The sequence below is a fragment of the Anas acuta genome, chromosome W (genome assembly GCF_963932015.1).
Source record: "Anas acuta chromosome W, bAnaAcu1.1, whole genome shotgun sequence".
In the NCBI taxonomy this organism is placed as follows: domain Eukaryota; kingdom Metazoa; phylum Chordata; class Aves; order Anseriformes; family Anatidae; genus Anas; species Anas acuta.
Genome location: NC_089016.1, coordinates 23,961,142 through 23,987,983, shown reverse-complemented (window position 1 = coordinate 23,987,983; position 26,842 = coordinate 23,961,142). Strand labels below are relative to the sequence as shown.

General features: G+C 48.1%; 1 protein-coding gene and 1 long non-coding RNA gene across 2 annotated transcripts in view; both read right to left on the bottom strand.

The window, feature by feature from the left end:
- The window catches only part of LOC137846788 (uncharacterized), a 483,557-nt gene that overhangs the window by 222,087 nt on the left and 234,628 nt on the right, over positions 1 to 26,842 (bottom strand). The gene's annotated exons all lie outside the window — the stretch shown is intronic.
- On the bottom strand, positions 13,164 to 16,457 carry LOC137847290 (adenosine 5'-monophosphoramidase HINT1-like). Its single transcript, XM_068665579.1, has 3 exons — positions 16,315 to 16,457; positions 14,026 to 14,131; positions 13,164 to 13,321 (listed from the first exon to the last, which is right to left on the bottom strand). Exons 1-3 carry the CDS (start codon positions 16,449 to 16,451, stop codon positions 13,202 to 13,204), a joined length of 363 nt encoding a protein of 120 aa, XP_068521680.1. The 5' UTR covers positions 16,452 to 16,457; the 3' UTR covers positions 13,164 to 13,201.

Genomic DNA, 26,842 nt, shown 5'->3' with positions numbered 1-26,842 from the left:
CGTATTTAGGTATTAGGTGTTCTAATAGAATTTTTGCCACCATTTGTGCCGTAGCTCGTGCTACGGGATAAGCTTCTACCCATTGCGTTAAGTGATCTACTATTACCAATAGATATCTTATCCTCCCTACCTGGGGCAATTCAGTGAAACCAACTTGTACCCTCTCAAAAGGCCTATAAGCTGTTTTTCTCCCTCCCGTGGCTGCTTGTCAAAACACTTTCTTATTTATCTTCTGACAAGTTAAGCAACGTGGTGTAATTTGCTTTGCTATTTCAAAAACAAACAATGCAACCAAATTGTTTTAGTAAATGATCACTTAACACCTTTGTACCCCAATGTGTTTGTGCATGCAAACGTCCCAGTATTTGCTTATCGTTTAGAAGACCTCCGCACTCGCTTCGGAACTACGTTCCGTCTCAGTCACACTCTTACACACACACAGGCAACCGAATCCCACCCAACCGAACGGTACACGCCTTAAATGCTTACGACTCCGTCGTCTTCGTTCGGATCTTCGCGCGCAGAATTACGGGCAAAAACAATGCTGCAGCCGGCAAGGGAGCTCATAACAAAATCAAAATCTTTGCTTACCTTTATTCAGGTTCAAGATGGCATTGGTTCCGGACAGGAGCCACCAAATGGTGGGGGCGCCTCTCCTAGATTAAAATCCAGGAACCAAAACCATCCCGGACGAGCCCCCAAGTTGTTATAAATAGCTCAGTCCCAAAATAGGATTATAATCAAAGTTTACAATTTATTAAAAGAATAGAGGTAAGCAAACAGTGCTGGGTGCGCCGGGAGTCTCCGCTCCACCTGGTCGCACACCCGTTACATCAAGATGCTGATTTTTTATGCTCCTAGACTAATACATATTCATTACTATTTCTAAAAAAAAACAAACAACGGAGTTATTATAATTAGTTCCGGAATTTGAACCCTCCTACTGGAGCATGCGTATCAGTCTCTGGTGCTCCCTCTGGGGGTCTTTCATGATGAAGGCTCATAGTCTTCCTCTCAGGCTTTTTTTTTTTCTTGTCCTTCTTCGTTGTACTCCTTGGCTGTATGTCAAAAGCTTGCACAGCGTTCCCTGCAAGCTTTGTCTTTTAGCCGTCCTTCAGCTTTTCCCTTCTCCTTAATCTCCTGGCCAGAAATCAGGGGCTTGCATAGTGTCCCATTCAGAAGTCATAACAGTTAGCAGTTGTTCTGAAACCCCCAGGTATCAGAGACTTCAAGGAAAGAACATACGAATACATTTTCCTTCAAGCTCTCCATTGACACGAATTGTTAAAACATTACTCACAGATCATAATAGGCAAGACGCCTTCAATCAAGGGGTTGGGCCCGCTTTCAGGGTCGATTGGGGCTTGTGTTACCATTCAGTTCAGCCTGTCGGGGTGATCCAGCTCCTGGAAAACAAATCACAATTTTATATGGGTTTATAAAAAAGGTTCTTATGTTATTTTCTCGGGACAACCTGACCTTAGCGTGGGAGAAGTCGGGTCGAGGCCCTCTCACTCGGCGGTCAGTACCCATAGGGGTTGCCTCCCTCGGTAGACCATACACACCGCAGTGGAGAGTCCTGCCCCGGTCTTGCCTTCTCCCTTTCCTCCCTTTAGGCTTGTCCCCTTTATTTGGCGTCCTTAATTCATGCAGAGCGTCACTGCCAGAACATTAGTTCTTCTCTAGCTTTAGTTTCAGTTCCCCAGGAGCGGACTCAACCCTCCAAGTTTCGGTACTTACTGGTCCTTTTATTCTGGATGTGCAGGTAAAACAAGGTACGGTCCCTCCCACCGGGGGTTCAATGATTCTTCCCTCCAGGTTTTTATTAAGACCTTGTCCCCTGGTTGTATCTTATGAATAGCAAATCCTAAAGGTGGTGTCTGAGCCATCACTCCAATTTCTCTTAGCTCTTGCAATCTCCTTCCAATAGTAATTATATATTTCTGCATGCTACGACCCTCAACTACATTGTTCCCTAGAGGCATCCCTTGAGAATAAGGCATACCATATAACATTTCATATGGCGATAATCCAGTCTCACTGTGTGGTTTAGTTCTTATGTTTAGAAGTGCCAATGGTAAGCATTTCATCCAGGGCATTTGTGTCTCGATCATTGATTTAGCCAATTGTTGTTTTATTGTTTGATTCAATCTTTCTACTTTCCCTGAGCTTTGTGGGTGCCACAGAGTATGGTATTCCCACTGAATACCCAATGATTGACAGAATACCTTTATTATTTTAGAAGCAAAGTGTGTGCCCTGAGCAGAATCAATGTACTGGATTATCCCGTATTTAGGTATCAGGTGTTCTAATAGAATTTTTGCCACCATTTGTGCCGTAGCTCGTGCTACGGGATAAGCTTCTACCCATTGCGTTAAGTGATCTACTATTACCAATAGATATTTTATCCTCCCTACCTGGGGCAATTCAGTGAAACCAACTTGTACCCTCTCGAAAGGCCTATAATCTGTTTTTCTCCCTCCCGTGGCTGCTTGTCAAAACACTTTCTTATTTATCTTCTGACAAGTTAAGCAACGTGGTGTAATTTGCTTTGCTATTTCAAAAACAAACAATGCAACCAAATTGTTTTAGTAAATGATCACTTAACACCTTTGTACCCCAATGTGTTTGGGCATGCAAACGTCCCAGTATTTGCTTCGCATAAGCTTTTGGCCGTATCTCTCGCCTGTCTGGCAGCGTCCATTTTCCTTGTTCTAACTTAGCCCCCATTTTCTCCTGTTTCGTTTGTTTGTTTTGTTTTGTTTTCCATTGCATTTCAAAGTTGGTCCAAAAATTCCATAGGGGTTTCTTTTGGACCTTGTTGGAACTGATTCTCCATTCCCAATTTAACCAGATTTTGGTATTTACCGTTCATTATTTCCGGGGTGACTATAGTCTCAGTGGGGGGTCGGTCAGGGGAATGCAATTGTCAGCAGTTCCCTGAGCGGTCCCATCGGCAATCTGAGCTCACTCATAAACTCAGGTTGTTTTAAGAGTTAGCTGCTCTTCTGTTTCCATGACAACTCTCTCGGACCCATCATGGTCCCTCTGCCCCAAAGGGCTCACACCGGTGATTTTGAGATCACAGCCTCCTGTTGAGGCAGAACTATTAACATTCCTACATCCTCTTTCCCTGCTCATTCAACTTCAAACAGCTCTGTTAAATACTACATGCCACACCTTTAACACCGTCGACAACTCTTTTAACACTTCCTTTTATCTTTCTCCAGCCTGTACTTTTCTCATGCCAACACCAAAGGCTCAGTCAAGGGCCAATTAATTCCACTCCTTTTCTCTCTAAGATGCTGAAACAACCTATCAGTATACTACATTTCATCCTATTTTCCTTCTCTCCTCAAAAACATTAGTTGCAAGATAGCCTTATAGTCGATTGATCCATAAAGTGGCCATTTAGCTTATGTAGTGGCCACCACTGATTGCAATACTTAGTGAAAGTCCTCTTCCTTTCCGTGCCCCCAGTTCTAACAATATCCTTCGAATGTGCCAATATGCACCCAAGGAGGCTTTCTTTAAAACGTCTTTGTTTTGGATGTTACCCGTTTCCTTGATTTCCCATTCCCTTTTATTTATTTGTTTATTACTATTCCTTACTAGTTACCGTCCTTTGCTTCAATTTCCACGCAAACCTTTTTACTGCGGGTTTTTTACCATCTTTTCCTAATCTTCTTCCCTAATGCCCCAATTCTCTGGGATTGAACGCTTCTTCCCACGTACAAACTTTACTATTTCAGATTATTAATGAGCCCCGTTCCAATCATAAAGCCACGGAACTTCAGGAAAACAGCTGAAGCACTCAGCCTTCCGTCTTCTAGACGAACATGACCACCGTTTCCACAAAATTGACATTTCAACAGGACCGAATTTCAAGCCGAATGCCGATTTTTCTCATGCGCTTTCTTAGTGAGCCCATACAAAACAAGGAATCACTCCTGTGTATCCGTCAATATGGGGGGTTTAAAAAGGTATTGAGGCCTAAATAAATTCGCTCTCCCCCTTCTTACCGAATTCCCAGGGCTCAAACCCGAACCACCAAAGAAATGACTCTCTCCGTTCTACCGCTTCCATAATCAGTCAGCCCCCTCCCCCTCTCCAGTACTTGGGAAACTGACCAAACACCACAGCAAATCCGCCAGGGCTTCTAAACTGTTAGTTACTTAGATAATGCTCCCGCCTTTTTTCTTGTCACACTCAAAGCATTTAAGAGCAAAAATAGGATCACAAGATACACTGCCAGGCCCATATATTGGGCACCACCAATCAACACTTGGATAAAACAGCACTTCTTTTCGGTCTGTCACGCACTTCGCTCGTCTCCGGCCCCTCCCCTCACGGAGAACACGGAACCGCGGATCGGAACTCCGCACTCGCTTCGCAGCGACGCTGCGTCTCACTCCCACAGCACAATCATGCAATCACACAGAGAGGCCTCTAGCACATCTCATTCATACCACAAGAATATAATTTAGAATGATAACCAACCAAACGAGTATTGTCTCTGACCGTGTTCTTCGTGGAGTGACTCATTCCACTTGGTTTCAAACCCTTACACTTACACAAATGCTTTCAACACAAAATACCTGGACGTTTAAGAATAAGACATACAATTATTAACACTCCAGTTAGTATCCCTCCAGCAGCTGAAAACATACCGCTTGTCCGCAGCTTCAGGAGGCCTTTGTCTGCTCCTGCGGTGAGCGGCCGAGAGTGGAGTCCCCTCCGAGCAAAACACTCAGGGTGCACCTAGGGGCGTCCGCTAATCATTATTCCTTAATGGACTTTCTGGTGGTATGTCTGGTAATTTGCTCCCTTTCTTCTGGTCCTTGGTCTTCAATTCTGTCTGAACCATCTAGGAATTTCACTATGGCAATTCCCACAGCCCTTGGTTACCTTAGTAAGAGTGTCTTGCAGGGGGTTTAGGACCTATCACCCACCCACGAATCCTATAGGAATCGCTTCGGTCCTTCACCGGCCAAGTCCCTCGCGGGAGACTGGAGCCGCGGTTAGAAGACCTCCACACTCGCTTCGGAACTAAGTTCCGTCTCAGTCACACTCTCACACACACAGGCAACCGAATGGTACACGCCTTAAATGCTTACGACTCCGTCGTCTTCGTTCGGATCTTCGCGCGCAGAATTACGGGCAAAATACAGTGCTGCAGCCGGCAAGGGAGCTCATAACAAAATCAAATTCTTTGCTTACCTTTATTCAGGTTCAAGATGGCATTAGTCCCGACCTGACTCGAACAGGAGCCACCAAATGGTGGGGCGCCTCTCCTAGATCAAATCAGAATTCAGGAACCAAAGCCATCCCGGACGAGCCCCCAACCGTTATAAATGACAATTCCCCCCTTTTCTTCTTTATAAACCGTTGATTTTTGAAAAACCTTTCTCTAAGGTGTAATTTGGTAGATTTCTTCTTCTCCTTCACTTTCCATCTCCTCATTGTCACCTTATCTGAGTAAGGTGGTGGCTCCATGGTCATTTGTTTCAATAGTGCGGTTTCAGTTAACCACTGTACTAGTCCTCTTACACGGGGGATAACGCAGCAACCAATGGCTGTCAAAACTCCTACAACTACGATCAAGGATGTAAATATGCCTACTTTTTCTGCCAATTCACTGGCAAGGGTGGTAAGCCCTTGCAAATGCTCTAGTTACTGAGCCATCTGGGGCAGTATTGCTGGGTATAAGAGTGCAACCATGGTTGCTCAGTATCTCACACACACACCCCACCTCCTTCCTCCGCGAGCATCATATCTAACGATGTTCTGTTTTCCCAAGCCATTTTGCTGGTGGCATCTAGTTGTTCAGCGATTCCTCTCATCGCATCCCTTGTATAATTTATGACTCTCTGCTGATTAGAATAAATATAATTAATCCAATCCACATTCTTATCGATCGTTACCCACCAGAACAGTGACTCAAACCCTGCAGCAATTTGATTCCTGGCTTTCTGTTCATCGGAAACTCCTCTAGGCACCCCAAGAGAATCTATGTATACTCTGTCATCGAATGATACTCCTAAGCCTCTTTAACTTCTTCTGGGTATTTGTGATGTTTCTCTTTCAAATGCCAGGGTGAAGGGTATAGCTAATCGAACAAGCGCACAAGTGCCTCCCCAGTTATATGGTAGGGTGGACCGTAAGATCTTCCCTCCACCGTACCACCAGAGATCTGCCCTGGGTGGGGATCTCAAGTCTTGAGCAGTTTCCCATCGAGTCCTTGGTAGCACAAGGCAAATTCTCCCAGATGCTGGGCAGCACTCACACCCTGCCGTGAGAGGCAAGCTGTATGGTTACCTATAGCTGTAGAGAATGCAGGGGGAACCGCGATGTTGCTATCACGCAAGGAACAGCAAAGAGAGACTTACGGGCCTCATTTCCCCAGGCAGTCTTTTCTTGGTACAATGTAATCATACATCGCATCCCCTGGGAATCCTTGGTCACACTTAAAACATCTTATCAAAGCCTGTCCCTGCTAGGATTCAGGCCACAACACAGGCAGCCTTCTTTGCCTGCCATTCCTTCATCTCTCTTCCTCTCCTTTCCATCCTGGCCCTGACTCCCCCTGAAGATTTTCTTCCTCTTTCTCCAACCCTCTGCCTCACTACCCGCTGCACTGTCAATACCATTAGTTTCGCTCTCTGCTTTTCCTTCTCATCTCCCCTCCGGACACACACCTCCAGGGCCTCCCGCAGGAGGGTCCCCCAGTGACTGTTCACTACAGCCCCCCACCTTCTGGAGCATTTTCTGCGTATCTCGCCAGGCTTTAATCACACAATGAACTTTCAAGAGCCCTTGGGATACCGGGTCCTCGGGACTCATCCCCGAGTACTTTCTCATTCTGACCCCAAGCCTCTCATATGATTTCTGTGTTGCACACTATTGTTACTCCAGCCAGGATTGGCAAGTGGGTATTTCTGCTCTGCCGGTATTACCCCTGGTCCTGGAGGATGAGCTCTTTCCCATTCTTGTATAGCAGCTCTCCTCCTGATCATTCCCATTTCTTTCCCTGTAAACAACATACTTACAGGCATAATTCCCTTCCCCAAGAGTATAAGTCAGGTCGTAGGAACTGGTCTAATTGTTCAGCTAGGCTCTTGGGGTCCTCGAATAAACACTTCCTCTCCTTCTTAAAAGTCCTAACCTCTCTGCTGCTAAGGACGGGGGGTAGTTCACCTAAGAGGATACACGGTTAGTGTTAGTACTGTCAGTACCAGGGAAGGCAAAATTCTCAACATATCTTCTACCTTGTTCTAATTCTTGACAGAGCCTAGAGCACGATCCTTCTTTAGGGACAGTGTTAACTACAGTCCCTGTCTCCCTTCCTGGAGTGACTGCTGCTGCCACGGGTACGGTATTAGGATTATAGGGAGCATAACTTGGCTCCTTCTCCGAAAAAGGAAGCTTATTGTTTACACATAAATGTAAAGCCTGAATTTTCATCAGACCCCTATTTTGGCCAAAACACTGCTGTTTCCTTAATTGGTTCTTTTGTCCAGACTGATACACAATATTTAATTTTATTTTTTTTCTTTTACAATCTCCTCTAATTTTGGGATTATGTTTCCAATTTCTTATCATTCTTCAGGAAGAACTGTTGGTAGGCACTCCCCCAGGGATATCTCCCTGTCCCCTGGAACTCATATTTCCCATTTTTCCTAGCCCTTGTCAGTGTGCTGCTACAGAAATTTCCCTCCTGCAGGGTACCTCGCACTAACGTTCCGATTCTGGAAAACGGGGGTGTACTGCCAAGCACTTCCCCCTGCAAGGGCTACCACACACCTATGAATTTACCAGATTCCCTGGTGTACTTCCAAGCACTTCCCTGTGCAAGGATTACCGTACACCAAATTTCCCGAGACTCTTCCTTTCTCTCCCTTATCTCACGCTTCGTCCATCTCCGGCCGCGCCCCTCGCGGAGCCACGGAACCGCGGATCAGGACTCCACACTCGCTTCGTACAAAAGTACGTCTCAATCACACATCACGCAGAGTCTCACCTGACCCCCAAGGCAATACTTAACATTTCTTACCTTGGTCTGTGCACAGAGTTACCGGATCAATTCTTAAAACCCGGCAATCTTACCTTTTCAGAACTTGCTCCACAACCTTCCCTGAGAGCCCCACTTCAACCGCTGACGTTTCCAAGGGGGAAAGCTGCACCTCCCGTGCAGGGGGTGGCGGGAAGGAATACAAAGCCTGTGCTCAGCCCTGACGCATCACAACTGGGTTTCTGCTCAGCTGGGGAGGAAGCTTCTGGAAAACTAGGCAGCGCCCCCCGAGGCTGCCCAAGCGTGGTCCGCGGTGCCCTGCAGCCGCACGGAGAGCGGAGCTCAAACTGGCCCGACACGGCGGCAGGGACGCGGCCGTCCCCACACGTGCAGTTCCTGCCTGAGGAGGCCACAGCGCTTCTGCCTCTCTGACAGGCTTGGAGGGTAACGACATCAGAATACGCTCGCTTTAGTTTGAGCTTCCAGGCGGGCGCTACTGCCATCGGGATGGCCCACGGGGACGGGGCTGGGGGCAGGCAACCACAGGCAGCTTTAACATCTCAGTCCTCCCCGTCGGCCATCTCCCAGCTACCACGTGGGCCAATCAACGTGACCAGACACCAATTCACCCAAGGCAACAAAAACATTTACAAAGCTACATCTCTCTTCATAACTGTTTGTTGTTTACGGCTGAAACCAGTCCTGGGATAGGATACGCTACCTGGACCGAGCAAAGCCTTTGATATGGTCCCTCACCACATTCTTCTCTCTAAATTGCAGAGGTAGGGATTTGAAGGATTGACTGTTGGGTGGATAAAGAATTGGTTGGCTGGTCGCGGCCAAAGGGTTGTGGCCAACGGCTCTATGTCTGGGCGGAGGCCGGTCACAAGTGGCGTCCCTCAGGGGTCGGGCTCGGGACCGGTGCTCTTCAACATCCTTAGCAATGGCACAGACGACGGAATCGCGCAAGTTTGCGGATGACACCAAGCTGAGCGGTGCAGTCGATACAATAGAGGGAAGGGATGCCATAAGTGCAAGGCGTTGACCTTGGGCTGGGGCAATCCTAGGTATCTCTATAGGCTGGGAGAAGAAGAACTTCAGAGCAGCCCCGCGGAGAAGGGCTTGGGGGTCCTGACGGACAAGAAGCTGGACGTGAGCCAGCAGCGCACGCTTGCAGCCCGGAAGGCCAACTAAGTCCTGGGCTGCATTAAAAAAAGGGGTGGCCAGCAGGGAGAGGGAGGTGATTCTCCCCCTCTACCCTGCTCTTGGGAGACCCCACCCGGAATACTGCGTGCAGGCCTGGGGCCCCCAGCACAAGAAGGATGTGGAGCTCTTGGAAAGGTCAGTCTCACCTCTGTCCCTGGAAAGCTGTTGGAACAGCTTGTTCCGGATGCCATCTCCAAGCCACTGGAAGAGAAGAAAGTTATGAGGAGTAGTCAGCATGGATTCACCAAGGGGAAATCGTGCTCGACCAACCTCGTAGCCTTCTATGATGGCATCACCAGCTGGGTTGATGGAGGGAGAGCAGTGGACGTCATCTACCTTGACTTTAGCAAGGCTTTTGACACTGTCTCCCACGACACCCTGCTAGCAAAGCTGAGAAGGCGTGGGATAGACAAGTGGACGGTAAGGCGGGTTGAGAACTGGCTGACTGGCCGAGCTCAGAGGGTGGCGATCGGCGGCGCAGAGTCCGGCTGGAGATCTGTGACCAGCGGTGTTCCCCAGGGGTCGGTGCCGGGTCCGGTCTTGTTCAACATCTTCATCGACGACCTTGATGAGGGAATAGTGTCCACCCTCCGCAAGTACGCCCATGATACAAAGCTGGGAGGAGTGGCCGACACGCCAGAAGGCTGTGCTGCCATTCAGCGAGACCTGGGCGGGCTGGAGAGCTGGGCGGGAAGAAACCAAATGAAGTTTAACAAGAGCAAGTGTAGAGTCCTGCACCTGGGAAGGAACAACCGCATGTATCAGTACAGGCTGGGGGATGACCTGCTGGAGAGGAGCTCTGCGGAGAAGGACCTGCGGGTCCTGGTGGACGACAGGTTGACCACGAGCCAGCAGTGCGCCCTGGTGGCCAAGAAGGCCAATGGGATCCTGGCGTGCATTAAAAGGAGCGTGGCCAGCAGGTCAAGGGAGGTGATCCTCCCCCTCTACTCTGCCCTGGGCAGGCCTCACCTGGAGTACTGTGTCCAGTTCTGGGCTCCCCGGTACAAAAAAAGACAAGGATCTCCTGGAAAGAGTCCAGCGGAGGGCAACAAAGATGATACGGGGCCTGGAGCATCTTCCCTATGAGCAAAGACTGAGAGACCTGGGTCTGTTCAGCCTGGAGAAGAGAAGACTGAGAGGGGATCTTATCAATGTTTACAAATACCTTCAGCGTGGGAGACAGTGGGATTTCGCCACCCTCTTTGCAGTGGTTAGTGGGGATAGGACAAGGGGCAACGGCCTGTACTGGGTCTGGCTGGGATGTTAACTTTCCCTGCAGCAGCCCATACAGTGCTGTGCTCTGCACTTGTAGCTAGAACAGCAGTGGTATCACACCAGTGTTGCGTCTACTGCCGAGCAGCGCTGGCACAGCATCAGGACTCTCTCTAACCCTCCTAGGGGGTGGGCAAAAAAGCGAGAAGACAAACATCACCAGGGCAGCTGACTTCAACCAACCAAAGGGATATTCCATACCGTACGATGTCACACTCAGCAATAAAAGGTGGAAACAGGAAGAAGAGGGGAAGGCTGGGCTCTCCTTGTGAAAACGTCGGTCTTCCTCCCAAACACCGGCTACGCGCGTTGAGGCCCTGCTTCAAGGACGTGGTCAAGCATCGCTCATTTGTGGGAAGTAGAGAGTAATTTCTTTCCTCTGCACTTCCACGTAGCCTTTATTTGTTTTGGTTTTTTCCTTTTATCCCTTTCCCTTTTTTTCCCCTTTAGTTAAATTGTTTAGTTAATAATAATAATCGTTATTATTATCAAGGAAAGATTATTATTTTTTCCCTTTAATTCAATTATCCTCATCTCAACCCGTGAGTTGTTCTTTCCTTTACTTCTTCCCCTCCTCATCTAAGGAGGGGGAGCGAGAGAGCGGTTGTGGTGTTTAGCTGCCTAGCACGGTAAAGCCACCACAGGAAGTTCCGCACCAACGTGCGAAAGAACAGCTTCACGGTGCGGGTGACGGAGCACTGGAACAGGCTGCCCAGGGAGGTTGTGGAGTCTCCTTCTCTGGAGATGTTCAAGGCCCGTCTGGACGCCTACCTGGGCAGCCTGCTCTAGGGAACCTGCTTTGGCAGGGGGGTTGGACCCGATGATCTCTTGAGGTCCCTTCCAACCCCTACGATTCTGTGATTCTGTATAAACAGGAGTAAAAATACACGCGTTGATAGCGATAGGACAAGGGGGAGTGGTTTTAAACTAAGACAGGGGAGATTTAGGTTAGATATTAGGAGAAAGTTTTTCACTCAGAGGGTGGTGAGGCACCGGAACGGGTTGCCCAGGGAGGTCGTGGATGCCCCATCCCTGGAGGCGTTCAAGGCCAGGCTGGATGCAGCTCTGGGCAGCCTGTTCTAGTGGTTGGCAACCCTGCCCAATCTATGCTTCTATGATACGCTCTTTGAAAGCATACAGGCTAAAAGAAGGGTCAGATTGGTGCCTCGGGGGCAAGTTTCTTCGCCTTCTGCGGTTGCCTAACAGTGCCTCTTAAGCAGAGAGATTACCAGTGGTCTTCCTCCTCTACTGTCTCGGGAATTAAACATCTTTTGTAAAAGAATACAAGCGCTGATAGCATTAGCTAGACCGACCGGGGAACAGTTGAACATGTAAATACTTACTCAAGGTCCACTTGAGCACGTTTCTTTGAGCAGTTCCATCGGCTCTTCTAGGTCAACAAAACAGATCAATGAAAGAGACCAAGGGAAAATACGGAAATAGAACAGTTGGTCAAGTGCCAACTTAAGAAGCTTTCTCTGAAAGGGCAACAGCATCTCCACCTTCACCCACCCCTCCCCCCCAAACTAGTTGACTTGCACGACTATTTTCACGTGACCCCACAAACGGCAAATCCTATATTATTTCGAGTAGACCAAGGGCTGTTTCTTGGTTTGGTTTTTATCATTCAGCTTCCTCAAAAGACTTTAGTCATTCACAGCTGCAATCGTTAACCCCGCAAACAGATCCAGTAACAAAGATCATTTCTCCTGCTAACGAATCAAGTTTCTTTATGAGGAACGGAGTCACAAAAATCATCTCATTTAGCAAGTTTCAAACACTAAGAGTATTTAATAGCATTTTAACGTTCCCACGCTCCAGTAAGCCTTGAATGTAATCGCGATTAAACAAGGAGCAGAGCGAAGCCAGAGGTCTAACAAAGCACGAGAGGTGATCGCATTTAAAAGCCTTATGGTGCCTTTACCTAATCCTTCTTCTAGTTACTGAACAACGGACTTCGTTTAGGGGAAAAAAAAAAGACACTAAAAATAAATGCAAAAAAAAAAATAAAGAGAACGGCAGCCGAGTCTCGAACTTATCAGAAGCCGACTCAAGAATCCCAGAGCCTTCTACATCCTGTGGGAGGAATTCCTTCTCAAAGTTGCGAAAGCCACGAGGAGGACTGAAAAGAAAGCGGTAGCAAAACTCCTAGGGTAGTCAAGAACAGGCTGACAAGCACCTGTCAGAAATCACACCCGGTAGAGCTTGTTCTGCCTCCTCCTCGGGACAGGGGCAGACAACAGACAACGCCTGGAAGCTTTCTTCCAACCTTATTCTTCTCTGGTTCTACATCTGCCAGTCCTCAACACGGCTATTTCGCAATAAAAGCGTGCCCTTTTATTTGGGAGCAGGGGGAAGATAGCAAGGCCTCAAACACACAGCACATCCTAGATCGTCTTAGGAAGACGGAGACCCACAGGACCGCCGAGCGCTTCTAGCTTCGCGTTCCAAATGAATGGGCAAACCACCACCTACACGACACTGTCAACGGACCAAAACATTCTACACACGTGCGCTCCAGGGAGACGCCGTTTTAACTTGCGGAACTATTTCCATCGGTAAGACACGCAAGACAGAGGTGATATCCCCATGCTCCATCTTTATTGTGCAAACGCTGCTCAAAGCTCTTTCTTACCCTCCATAGACAGCCGTCCAAAAAAAATAATAAATCAAACATCAACAGGGGCTAGACTGATGGGCAACATATGAAACCTATTCGGCGGCGATAGTCTGAAGGGCCCGAGGGTGGGCATTCACAGCCATCCGGAATCCATTGGTCAGGTCCAGGTTAGCAGCACACTTCTTGCCAACAACCACGAAACGCCCAAGAAGCTGGAAAAAGGAAATAACGTCACCTAACGTGCTGCGCCACGACGCACAGAATGAACGCGAGCAGAGAACCACCCACAGAACACGGTTAGCTAATCCTTCACAATTCAACCGCTGCTCTTTGAATTACCCTCTAGACAGTAACAGACTACAAAACAGTCACAGAAGCTGAATTTGTCTCGGGGCTTAAAGCCCCCGTCATAGCTTCGGGCAACGTAAGCCGCTCTGGCGGAAAATAAAAGCTTCACGGTGCCTTTTCTCTTGCGTGAGCTCACAGAGCCTTGGAACTTGACTTGCATAGCTAACAGCAAAACAAACACCCAAGCGCCGCTCAAACAGCTTTCCCTTTCCTCGCCTCTGACCTGACCAAACCCCAAGCCCTCTTCTGCATAGTCAAGGCACCACCCCCGCTGTCCGGAAACTGTGAAAACGGGCATCAGACCGCACGTCGGAACAACGCTGCTTTTTGCACTGCAAGCGCGTAGCTGGAGACGAGCATCGCTTTATATCACTGCTCTCAGTCAAAAAGCTCAGCTCCATTACAAGCTAGAGGCGAAAGACTACAGCATCGGACAACCCCAAATAGCCTACTGTGCGCCCCTCTGCAACATCCAGAGGAAAAGAGGGGACGGGAAAGAGTCTAGGAAGTTACAAACCAGTTACAGGTACAGCCAGCCTAGCGAACAGAAAGCTCCCACAGTACTCACGGGTCCGCCAGAATCTTCTGCTTCACATAACCGGACAACTACCTTCTCAGGAAGGACTAGGAAAAAACACTGGAGCCTGAGGCGAACTATCACGGAACGCAAGGCACTGGAGGAAGAGTAAACAGTTAAAACGTAGTCGGCTTCAGAGAAAGGCAACAGCTTCAGCAAATCACTATGCCCCACTGAACTCGCCCTACCAAAGCAGATTATCAGGCGCCCCAAACGCGCACGACAAAACAGCCATTCTTCTTAAGCGAGCTTTGAATAGGCAAAGTTCTCTACCTTCTACGCACAAGACACACAAGCGGCAAACAATGGCTAACCGTCCTTCGGTTACGTCCAAATGTTGCCTCGGCCAGAGGCAGGAAGGCATCTTCAAAGAACCTGGAGTAATCCGGCTGAGGCCGTATTAACTCTCCGTCCTCGAGAACGCCACCTACTCAGGGGAAGGAACGTTCCAAATTAGCCCGTTACGGCCGGCCTGACGTCAGACACCTCCAGACCGAGGCCAAGGCATCACCTTCGAAACACAAATACCACCGACCTGTAGGAAACCATCAACTCGCAACTAATTGCGAGGGAACTCCCCAAATCACCAGCAGACAGAAACTGCATATGGCACCAGAAGCAGGATCCAGCGCGCAAGGTGACAGGGGCAGCGAGACAGCCGAGTACTTCAGGTTAGCGACTTCCGCTATTTTTATTTGTTTTAGATGCGACTGAAACACTGCCGATAAGACTCGATTCCACAGATGCTTTGTACTTCTTACTCACCATCGCCTTTCACTGCACGACAATCGAGAATTATAAGCCTTCCTCACACTCCTCCCTATAACATCGCTCAACCGTGAAACAGGCCTTCGGTACAGTGAGCTAAGCAAATTCAAGACCATTCGCTAGAGCCAACTACGCTCCAGAAGTGGTTCTAAGCCCCCCGCCCCAAGTTAAGACCAAGCGAGAAACTGCAACTAATTCGTCCTCCAGGAAACGTGTCGCACTAAGAGCGGTCAGAGTAGGTTGTCTGCTCTCAAGTCACTCATCAGACTCAAGTTAACGGCCTGGTTCTCCAATCAAGCACAGCGTTCAGGTTACATACGTTGCTGCAGCCAGTACGGCCAAGTCAAAACAGATGCGCGCACGCACACACACACACACACACACACACAGACTCCTCGCGCAGCCTTCAACACGAAGGAGACAGGAAACGCGCCCTTTCGTAAAGGCAGGGCGCTACCGCAAGCACGGTTTCCGGAGAGCAGTTGAACGCTTCCAGTACTCCAAACGGGCGGCAGCTGCAACATTACCGAGACCTATTAAGAAAGCGCTGTTCCAAGCAACGCGTCAACGCTTTGAGCAACCCGATCTAGTGAAACACGTCCCTGACCGCGGCAGGCGGGTTGGGCTAGATGATCTTTAAGGGTGCCTTCCAAGCCTAACCATTCTACGAGTCAGCACGCAGAGCGGGCAACGCAGCCCCTTTCACTAAGGGCCTGTTTTCCACGCTGCAGATAAACCCTGCCGTCAGAAGCAGAGGAAATCCCTAGCTGTCCTATCTTTAGCATTTCAAATTTAAGAACAGCAACAACGGTTAGGCTGGACACTAACTTAAAGTTAGCACCTTGCAGATAACATCTGCAACTTTTTCATAACTCTCCGCAGCTGCTCACTTAGCTCCTAGCACGTTGCGGCGCACCAGCATCAGTGAACCTTGCCAGCATGCTCTTATCACGGCCCACCTCCAGCACGGAAATGAGAGCTGGGAAGCTCTCGCAGCCTGCGGGATTGACTGGTTTCTAGGCGTTTAAGAAAGCTAGGAAAAGCTGCAATTCTTCCCTTTCACAAGCCACTTTGGAGAGAGCGTGCGCTCGTGTGCGCGGTGGGGGTGGTGCCATAACCAAAGCCTAGCACAGCCGAGCCGGGGCGTCTCTGCAAGGCTATCAGCAGCGCAGAAACGACTGATTACGGTCACTACTGCGATGCTCACTGCCTATATGCATACAGTCCGAACCCCCAAGGAGACCGACTGCGCCGGCGACCCAGTACGCGCCGTGGCACCCCGGGGGCAGGCACCGAAGAAGCGCGGCGTTTTAGAGGCGCTGCAGTAGAGAGCGCCACGAGCCGGAGAGACCCCGACCGACCGACCGACCGACCGTCCCTCCCTCCCTCCCGCAGCAAGGCCACCACCCGCCCTGCCGCACTCCCGGGACCCGCGACGGGCCCTCGTTTCAGAGGGCCTGCGAGCGGCCGAGGGAAAGGAAGGAAAGACTCGCACAACAACGCCGCGGCTACCTCCTCGTCCACGACCGCTCATCCTCACGGAGAACGTTGGCGGGGACCTCCTTGCCCTTGCAGGCGACCTCTCCGAAAGCAGCGGCAGCGCCGCCACCGGGCCAGGCGGCCTGCGCCCTAACAATCCCGTCGGCCATGACGGCGCCCGCTCGGTACAACGCCCCCTCACTTCCCGCACTCGGCCCGGCCCTCCGCGGCGCTCATTGGGCCGACAGATCGCCGCCGACCGCCCCCGCGCCTCGATTGGCTGCCTCGCCTGCCCTCTTCCCTTGTCCCCGCCCTCTCGGCGGCTCCGCTCCCGTCGACCCGGTGCTTATCGGCGCTCAGGGAGGTCGCGTGCCCTCGGGGCGCGGAGGGAGCCGACCGGGAGGGAGGAAGTGGGCGCCCGAAAACGGGCTGGGCGGCTCCGCGGAGGGAATCTGGGCCCTGCACGGCTGGGAAACGAGCTCCACAGAACAGGCGCTCCGCTCATAGAATCAGAGCGTGGCTTGGGTTGGAAGGGAGGGTGAGAAACGCTCCGTAGCCGATAGCTTAGGCTCAGGCGAGGATCTCAGCGAAGTAGTAATTTACTCGCGATTGATTGCAATGGCGGGCGCCCCACAAGCAGGAGAGCGCGCCTACTAGTTCCAAAACACAGTTTATACGCTTTTTGATGACAGGACCCTCCCCTGTTTCCCCACTGAGGGGGTAATCCAGGTTCACAACCTATCTGATGTGGTAATGTTTCTTCACTTATCTGACTTGACACCGCCATTTTCACCTAATTGTCCTAAGGAGTCCGGTTGTCTGCATTTTACGAGGTCGCCTGCTAAGCTTCTTATCACTGCAAGCATATCTCAGTACCAAGTTCCTTCCCTCTAAACAACGGAACTCTGCAAAAACAACATTTCTATTCCCACAACAGGTACCGCAGGTATTTGCATTCCTTGTATAACCGAGTGTATTGGTCTGGTAAAACATGGAATTATTAAAATCCTCCACATATCCCCCCAGTACAACCATCCCACTTTTAGTAAGCCAATCAACACCCATAAAGCCCCCCCCCCCCCCCGATAATCCTTCTAGCTCGATTCCATTATTCCATTGCGAGTTTGAACTGGGGCATGTGCAATTTTCTTCGTTTCTTTCACAAGTTCATTTACAGCTTTTCCTTCTGTTGTGGTTTAACCCGGCCGGCAGCTAAACACCACACAGCCGTTCGCTCACCCTCTCCCCTCCCTCTCTGGGATGGGGAGAGAAACGGGAAAGCGAAGCCCGTGAGTTGAGATAAAGACAGATAAATAATAATAATAACAATAAAGACAATCGTTATGATAATAGTATTACTAATAATAACGTGTATGAAACAAGTGATGCACAATGCAATTGCTCACCACCCGCTGTCCGATGCCCAGCCTAACCCCGAGCAGTCCAGCCCTCCTCCCAGCTCTTGCTGCACCCCCAGCCTGCTCGCTGGCAGGACAGAGTGAGAAGCTGAAACGCCCTTGGCTTGGCCTAAGCACTGCTCTGCAACAATTAAAACATCAGCATGTTATCAGCACTCTTCTCATCCTAAGCCAAAACATAGCATTCTACCAGCTACTAGGAAGAAACACCTTCATCACCAATCTATAAAACAGCAATTACTAAGGTTAAATTTTCCACAGACTTCTCCTTCTTGCGCAAATAATCCAAAGCTAAGCGATTTTGATACAAAGCAGTCCTCATCTTAGTATTTTGCCTTGCAATTAATCCAAGTGCATCTCCGGTTTTATTTACAACTATTTCTATTACAGCTTCTAACCTAATTATTCTATTAAGCATATATATTGGGGTCCTATAGCCCCAGGATCCGTCTTCTGCTCACGTAGCTGGATCATGTTATAAGTAGCTCAGTCCCAAAATAGGATTATAATCAAAGTTTACAATTTATTAAAAGAATAGAGGTAAGCAAACAGCGCTGGGTGCGCCGGGAGTCTCCGCTCCACCAAGTCGCACACCCGTTACATCAAGATGCTGACTTTTTTATGCTCCTAGACTAATACGTATTCATTACTATTTCTAAAAAAAACAACGGAGTTATTATAATTAGTTCCGGAATCTGAACCCTCCTACTGGAGCATGCGTATCAGTCTCTGGTGCTCCCTCTGGGGGTCTTTCATGATGAAGGCTCATAGTCTTCCTCTCAGGCTTTTTTTTTCTTGTCCTTCTTCGTTGTACTCCTTGGCTGTATGTCAAAAGCTTGCACAGCGTTCCCTGCAAGCTTTGTCTTTTAGCCGTCCTTCAGCTTTTCCCTTCTCCCTAATCTCCTGGCCAGATATCAAGATATCAGGGGCTTGCATAGTGTCCCATTCAGAAGTCATAACAGTTAGCAGTTGTTCTGAAACCCCCAGGTATCAGAGACTTCAAGGAAAGAACATACGAATACATTTTCCTTCAAGCTCTCTATTGACACACATTGTTAAAACATTCCTCACAATCCCTTATCTTCTTTTTAATATCCTCAATTCGTGTCTCTTTTTCAACTTTTGTCATTAATAACTGGAGTTCATCAGTCCGTTCTCAGAGGGTCCAATTCTTAAGCATCATAATTGACTTCCTTTTTTAATGAAGTCATTACAAATGTACTATTTATCATCCGGCGCATCAATAATGTAAAGCAAGGTATCATACAAGGTATGAATAATAACATCATTACAGCACATAAAAATAAAAATAACATCCTTCTAACCCATGGTCCACCAGGCAGCCATGAAAATAAATCCCAATCCATACCCTTCCAAGTTTGTGCTGGGACGTGGGCCAATTTTCTAATTTCTCTTGTTATCTGTTTAACCACTTTCCCATTACCGTCAATTTGTAAGCAACAATTAGAATCATTTAGTTTCCCACACACACACCCCCCCTTCTGCTAGTAAATAGTCTAAAACCATTCTATGTTGAAAAATAGCATTCCTCATCTGGGCGGACTGGTCAGCTAAAAGATCCAAAGCTGTCGCTGTTTGATTGCTTATTATTTCAAGGACAGCTTGCAACCTAATTATTCGATTCAAATTATGAAGAGGTTCTCGGGCTCCAGATATTACCTCATTCGGGTTCCGGGTAGCCGGTCCATAATACTGTATGATTCTTTCAGGGGGCCATTCATTTTCTCTCCGTTTTTGAGCACTACCTCCGGCTAAGGAAGCATCAATAGATCGTTTTTCTCTATTCAGATCATCATATAATTTTATTCCTAAGTGATTTCCTTGTATTTGTGACAATAAAAAGAACAAGGGTCTTATGTACCCCACATAGCATATTCCTGACCAGTCCTTTGGTAGCCTTTTATAGGCCTGTTTGCCACACACCCAATAATGAGCCCACGTCCCATTTGGAAAAGAACCGTCCCGTTCTCTTTTATTCCTTGGGGCGTGAAAATACAAAGTGTTTTCATTACCAAGTGGTCCTGTTACAATGTTTGCCCCATTAGTACTCATGTATATACACCTCCAAGCTCCCGCACTAGATTCCCACTCACAGTTATGACTAAGTTCTCCTTCACGACTTGTCATATTACGAGCTGACCAGAAACATTTAAAGAACACTTGTGTCCCATTCTCATTTTGCCACCTCCAGCGGTAGACTCTTTACCACATGCTGCTCCCTAGTGGTGTTATCACGCTGACAACTCAGGATTTGAACGTCAAATTGTCCCTTTGATTGTGCTCTTGCCATGGCTTCACATCCAGGTCCAAAAAACGTCTTATACGAGCATTTCAGCCAAATCCCGTTTTTCAGCTGGACATGCGTAGCATTCCATTTCCCTTTACTTGCTGTACAGTTTCTAGGTCCACATTCAGGATCAGTACATTCATATCCAGGAGACAGAGCCCATTTACAAATGCTTTTTCCCACCTTTACTGTTCCTGTTCTGTTTAAACAGTATATACCTTTCTCTGACGAGTGCAACTGCCACGGGCCTTCTTCCCCTTTCCAGAATTGTGTACCATTATGAACTTCACTCAAATTACTAACCCACCCCTTAGGTTCAACCGGGCCAGCTACCCAGGGCCAACTTTCAGCTCCCCCTGGTCCCCCACAAACCCAGCAATTGCTAAGGTTAAAAGCCTTGGCCACTTCCTCCCCCAGAATGAAAAAGTTATTCCCATGGCTTAATTGCCCTTGTAAAAATAGTACCAGGAAGTATAACATCCTTCTGTGTCGTCCAGGGGGTATCGTGGGGGTGTGAGAAATGCCTTCAATCAAGGGGTTGGGCCCACTTCCAGGATCTATTTGAGCTTGGGTTACTGTTCAGCCTTTGAGGGTGATCCAGCTCCTGGAAAACTAATTACAATAGGTTAAAAAAAAAACCTTATTCATTATATACATATATCTTTGCTAGCTTGTTTGTTTCTTTTTCCTGGGACAACCTGGCTTTAGTGCGGGAGAAGTCCGGTCGAGGCCCTCTCACTCGGCGGTCAATACCCATAGGGGTTGCCTCCCTCGGTAGACCATACACACCGCAGTGGAGAGTCCTGCCCCGGTCTTGCCTTCTCCCTTTCTTCCCTTCAGGCTTGTCCCCTTCTTCTGGCATCCTTAATTTATGCAGAGCCTTATTGCCAGAACATTAGTTCTTTTTTAGCTTTAATTTCAGTTCCCCAGGAGCGGACTCAACCCTCCAAGTTTTGGTATTTATTGGTCCTTTTACTCTGGATGCATGGGTCCAACCCCTTTCTGCTGTTCTCACAGCTGTTTCAGTAGTAAGTGAAACAAGGTACGGTCCCTCCCACCGGGGGTGCAATGATTCTTCTCTCCAGGTTTTTATTAAGACCTTGTCCCCTGGTTGTATCTTATGAATAGCAAATCCTAAAGGTGGTGTCTGAGCCATCACTCCAATTTCTCTTAGCTCTTGCAATCTTCTCCCAACAGTAATTATGTATTTCTGGATACTACGATCCTCAACTACATTGTTTCCCAGAGGCATTCCCTATGAATAAGGCATACCATATAACATTTCATATGGCGATAATCCAGTCTCACTGTGTGGTTTAGTTCTTATGTTTCGAAGTGCCAATGGTAAGCATTTCATCCAGGGCATTTGTGTCTCGATCATTGATTTAGCCAATTGTTGTGTTTTTTTTTGTTGTTGTTTGATTCAATCTTTCTACTTTCCCTGAGCTTTGTGGGTGCCATGGAGTATGATATTCACAGAATCACAGAATTTCTAGGTTGGAAGAGACCTCAAGATCATCGAGTCCAACCTCTGACCTAACGCTAACAGTCCCCTCTAAACCATATCCCTAAGCTCTACATCTAAACATCTTTTAAAGACTTCCAGGGATGGTGACTCCACCACTTCCCTGGGCAGCCTGTTCCAATGTCTAACAACCCTTTCGGTAAAGAAGTTCTTCCTAACATCCAACCTAAAACTCCCCTGGCGCAACTGTAGCCCATTCCCCCTCCTCGTCCTGTCACCAGGCACGTGGGAGAACAGACCAACCCCCACCTCGCTACAGCCTCCTTTAAGGTACCTGTAGAGAGCGATAAGGTCGCCCCTGAGCCTCCTCTTCTCCAGGCTGAACAAGCCCAGCTTCCTCAGCCGCTCCTCGTAGGACTTGTTCTCCAGACCCCTCACCAGCTTCGTAGCCCTTCTGTGGACTCGCTCAAGCACCTCCATGTCCTTCTTGGAGCGAGGGGCCCAAAACCGAACACAGTACTCGAGGTGCGGCCTCACCAGAGCCGAGTACAGGGGGACGATCACTTCCCTAGCCCTGCTGGCCACACTGCTTCTTATACAAGCCAGGATGCCGTTGGCCTTCTCGGCCACCTGAGCACACTGCTGGCTCATATTCAGCCGACTATCAACCAATACTCCCAGGTCCTTCTCCGCCTGGCAGCTTTCCAACCATTCCTCTCCCGGCCTGTAGCTCTGCTTGGGATTATTGCTCCCCAGGTGCAGGACCCGGCACTTGGCCTTGTTGAACTTCATACAGTTGACCTCAGCCCATCGGTCCAGCCTATCCAGATCCTCCTGCAGAGCCTTCCTACCCTCGAGCAGATCGACACACGCACCTAACTTGGTGTCATCTGCGAACTTACTGAGGGTACCCTCAATGCCCTCATCCAGATCATCGATGAAGATATTAAAGAGGACCGGCCCCAGCACCGAGCCCTGGGGAACGCCACTAGTAACCGGCCTCCAACTGGATTTGACTCCAGTTACCACGACTCTTTGGGCCCGGCTATCCAGCCAGTTTCTAACCCAACGAAGCGTGCGCCAGTCCAAGCCAAGAGCAGCCAGTTTCCTGAGAAGAATGCTGTGGGAAACGGTGTCAAAAGCCTTGCTGAAGTCAAGGTAGACCACATCCACAGCCTTTCCCTCATCCACCAAGCGCGTCACTTTGTCATAGAAGGAGATCAGGCTCGTCAAGCAGGACCTGCCTTTCATAAACCCATGCTGACTAGGCCTGATCGCCTGCTTGCCCTGCAAGTGCCGCGTGATGACTCTCAAGATAATCTGCTCCATGAGCTTCCCTGGCACTGAGGTCAAACTGACAGGCCTATAGTTCCCCGGGTCTGCCCTACGGCCCTTCTTGTAGATGGGCGTCACATTTGCTAGCCGCCAGTCAACTGGGACCTCCCCCGATAGCCAGGACTGCTGATAAATGATGGTAAGCGGCTTGGCCAGCTCCTCTGCCAGTTCTCTCAGTACCCTCGGGTGGATCCCATCCGGCCCCATCGACTTGCGCGCATCCAAGTGCCGTACCAGGTCACCAACCATTTCTTCGTGGATAGTGAGGGCCACATTCAGCTCCCCATCCCCTTCTGCCAGCTCAGGGTACCGGGTATCCAGAGAACAACCGGTATTGCCGCTAAAGACAGGCAAAGAAGGCATAAGCACCTCCGCCTTTTCCTCATCTTTTGTAACAAGGTTTCCCCCCCCGCATCCAGTAAAGGATGGAGATTCTCCTTAGAATTTTCCCACTGAATACCTAATTAGATTACCACACCGGAGGAAATAATCTAGCAGATAAAGAATACCACTTAGAATATTCCAATACCACTTAGAATATTCCCACTGAATACCTAATGATTGACAGAATAATCTTATTATTTTAGAAGCAAAGTGTGTGCCCTGAGCAGAATCAATGTACTGGATTATCCCGTATTTAGGTATTAGGTGTTCTAATAGAATTTTTGCCACCATTTGTGCCGTAGCTCGTGCTACGGGATAAGCTTCTACCCATTGCGTTAAGTGATCTACTATTACCAATAGATATCTTATCCTCCCTACCTGGGGCAATTCAGTGAAACCAACTTGTACCCTCTCAAAAGGCCTATAAGCTGTTTTTCTCCCTCCCGTGGCTGCTTGTCAAAACACTTTCTTATTTATCTTCTGACAAGTTAAGCAACGTGGTGTAATTTGCTTTGCTATTTCAAAAACAAACAATGCAACCAAATTGTTTTAGTAAATGATCACTTAACACCTTTGTACCCCAATGTGTTTGTGCATGCAAACGTCCCAGTATTTGCTTATCGTTTAGAAGACCTCCGCACTCGCTTCGGAACTACGTTCCGTCTCAGTCACACTCTTACACACACACAGGCAACCGAATCCCACCCAACCGAACGGTACACGCCTTAAATGCTTACGACTCCGTCGTCTTCGTTCGGATCTTCGCGCGCAGAATTACGGGCAAAAACAATGCTGCAGCCGGCAAGGGAGCTCATAACAAAATCAAAATCTTTGCTTACCTTTATTCAGGTTCAAGATGGCATTGGTTCCGGACAGGAGCCACCAAATGGTGGGGGCGCCTCTCCTAGATTAAAATCCAGGAACCAAAACCATCCCGGACGAGCCCCCAAGTTGTTATAAATAGCTCAGTCCCAAAATAGGATTATAATCAAAGTTTACAATTTATTAAAAGAATAGAGGTAAGCAAACAGTGCTGGGTGCGCCGGGAGTCTCCGCTCCACCTGGTCGCACACCCGTTACATCAAGATGCTGATTTTTTATGCTCCTAGACTAATACATATTCATTACTATTTCTAAAAAAAAACAAACAACGGAGTTATTATAATTAGTTCCGGAATTTGAACCCTCCTACTGGAGCATGCGTATCAGTCTCTGGTGCTCCCTCTGGGGGTCTTTCATGATGAAGGCTCATAGTCTTCCTCTCAGGCTTTTTTTTTTTCTTGTCCTTCTTCTTTGTACTCCTTGGCTGTATGTCAAAAGCTTGCACAGCGTTCCCTGCAAGCTTTGTCTTTTAGCCGTCCTTCAGCTTTTCCCTTCTCCTTAATCTCCTGGCCAGATATCAGGGGCTTGCATAGTGTCCCATTCAGAAGTCATAACAGTTAGCAGTTGTTCTGAAACCCCCAGGTATCAGAGACTTCAAGGAAAGAACATACGAATACATTTTCCTTCAAGCTCTCCATTGACACGAATTGTTAAAACATTCCTCACAGATCATAATAGGCAAGACGCCTTCAATCAAGGGGTTGGGCCCGCTTTCAGGGTCGATTGGGGCTTGTGTTACCATTCAGTTCAGCCTGTCGGGGTGATCCAGCTCCTGGAAAACAAATCACAATTTTATATGGGTTTATAAAAAAGGTTCTTATGTTATTTTCTCGGGACAACCTGACCTTAGCGTGGGAGAAGTCGGGTCGAGGCCCTCTCACTCGGCGGTCAGTACCCATAGGGGTTGCCTCCCTCGGTAGACCATACACACCGCAGTGGAGAGTCCTGCCCCGGTCTTGCCTTCTCCCTTTCCTCCCTTTAGGCTTGTCCCCTTTATTTGGCGTCCTTAATTCATGCAGAGCGTCACTGCCAGAACATTAGTTCTTCTCTAGCTTTAGTTTCAGTTCCCCAGGAGCGGACTCAACCCTCCAAGTTTCGGTACTTACTGGTCCTTTTATTCTGGATGTGCAGGTAAAACAAGGTACGGTCCCTCCCACCGGGGGTTCAATGATTCTTCCCTCCAGGTTTTTATTAAGACCTTGTCCCCTGGTTGTATCTTATGAATAGCAAATCCTAAAGGTGGTGTCTGAGCCATCACTCCAATTTCTCTTAGCTCTTGCAATCTCCTTCCAATAGTAATTATATATTTCTGCATGCTACGACCCTCAACTACATTGTTCCCTAGAGGCATCCCTTGAGAATAAGGCATACCATATAACATTTCATATGGCGATAATCCAGTCTCACTGTGTGGTTTAGTTCTTATGTTTAGAAGTGCCAATGGTAAGCATTTCATCCAGGGCATTTGTGTCTCGATCATTGATTTAGCCAATTGTTGTTTTATTGTTTGATTCAATCTTTCTACTTTCCCTGAGCTTTGTGGGTGCCACAGAGTATGGTATTCCCACTGAATACCCAATGATTGACAGAATACCTTTATTATTTTAGAAGCAAAGTGTGTGCCCTGAGCAGAATCAATGTACTGGATTATCCCGTATTTAGGTATCAGGTGTTCTAATAGAATTTTTGCCACCATTTGTGCCGTAGCTCGTGCTACGGGATAAGCTTCTACCCATTGCGTTAAGTGATCTACTATTACCAATAGATATTTTATCCTCCCTACCTGGGGCAATTCAGTGAAACCAACTTGTACCCTCTCGAAAGGCCTATAATCTGTTTTTCTCCCTCCCGTGGCTGCTTGTCAAAACACTTTCTTATTTATCTTCTGACAAGTTAAGCAACGTGGTGTAATTTGCTTTGCTATTTCAAAAACAAACAATGCAACCAAATTGTTTTAGTAAATGATCACTTAACACCTTTGTACCCCAATGTGTTTGGGCATGCAAACGTCCCAGTATTTGCTTCGCATAAGCTTTTGGCCGTATCTCTCGCCTGTCTGGCAGCGTCCATTTTCCTTGTTCTAACTTAGCCCCCATTTTCTCCTGTTTCGTTTGTTTGTTTTGTTTTGTTTTCCATTGCATTTCAAAGTTGGTCCAAAAATTCCATAGGGGTTTCTTTTGGACCTTGTTGGAACTGATTCTCCATTCCCAATTTAACCAGATTTTGGTATTTACCGTTCATTATTTCCGGGGTGACTATAGTCTCAGTGGGGGGTCGGTCAGGGGAATGCAATTGTCAGCAGTTCCCTGAGCGGTCCCATCGGCAATCTGAGCTCACTCATAAACTCAGGTTGTTTTAAGAGTTAGCTGCTCTTCTGTTTCCATGACAACTCTCTCGGACCCATCATGGTCCCTCTGCCCCAAAGGGCTCACACCGGTGATTTTGAGATCACAGCCTCCTGTTGAGGCAGAACTATTAACATTCCTACATCCTCTTTCCCTGCTCATTCAACTTCAAACAGCTCTGTTAAATACTACATGCCACACCTTTAACACCGTCGACAACTCTTTTAACACTTCCTTTTATCTTTCTCCAGCCTGTACTTTTCTCATGCCAACACCAAAGGCTCAGTCAAGGGCCAATTAATTCCACTCCTTTTCTCTCTAAGATGCTGAAACAACCTATCAGTATACTACATTTCATCCTATTTTCCTTCTCTCCTCAAAAACATTAGTTGCAAGATAGCCTTATAGTCGATTGATCCATAAA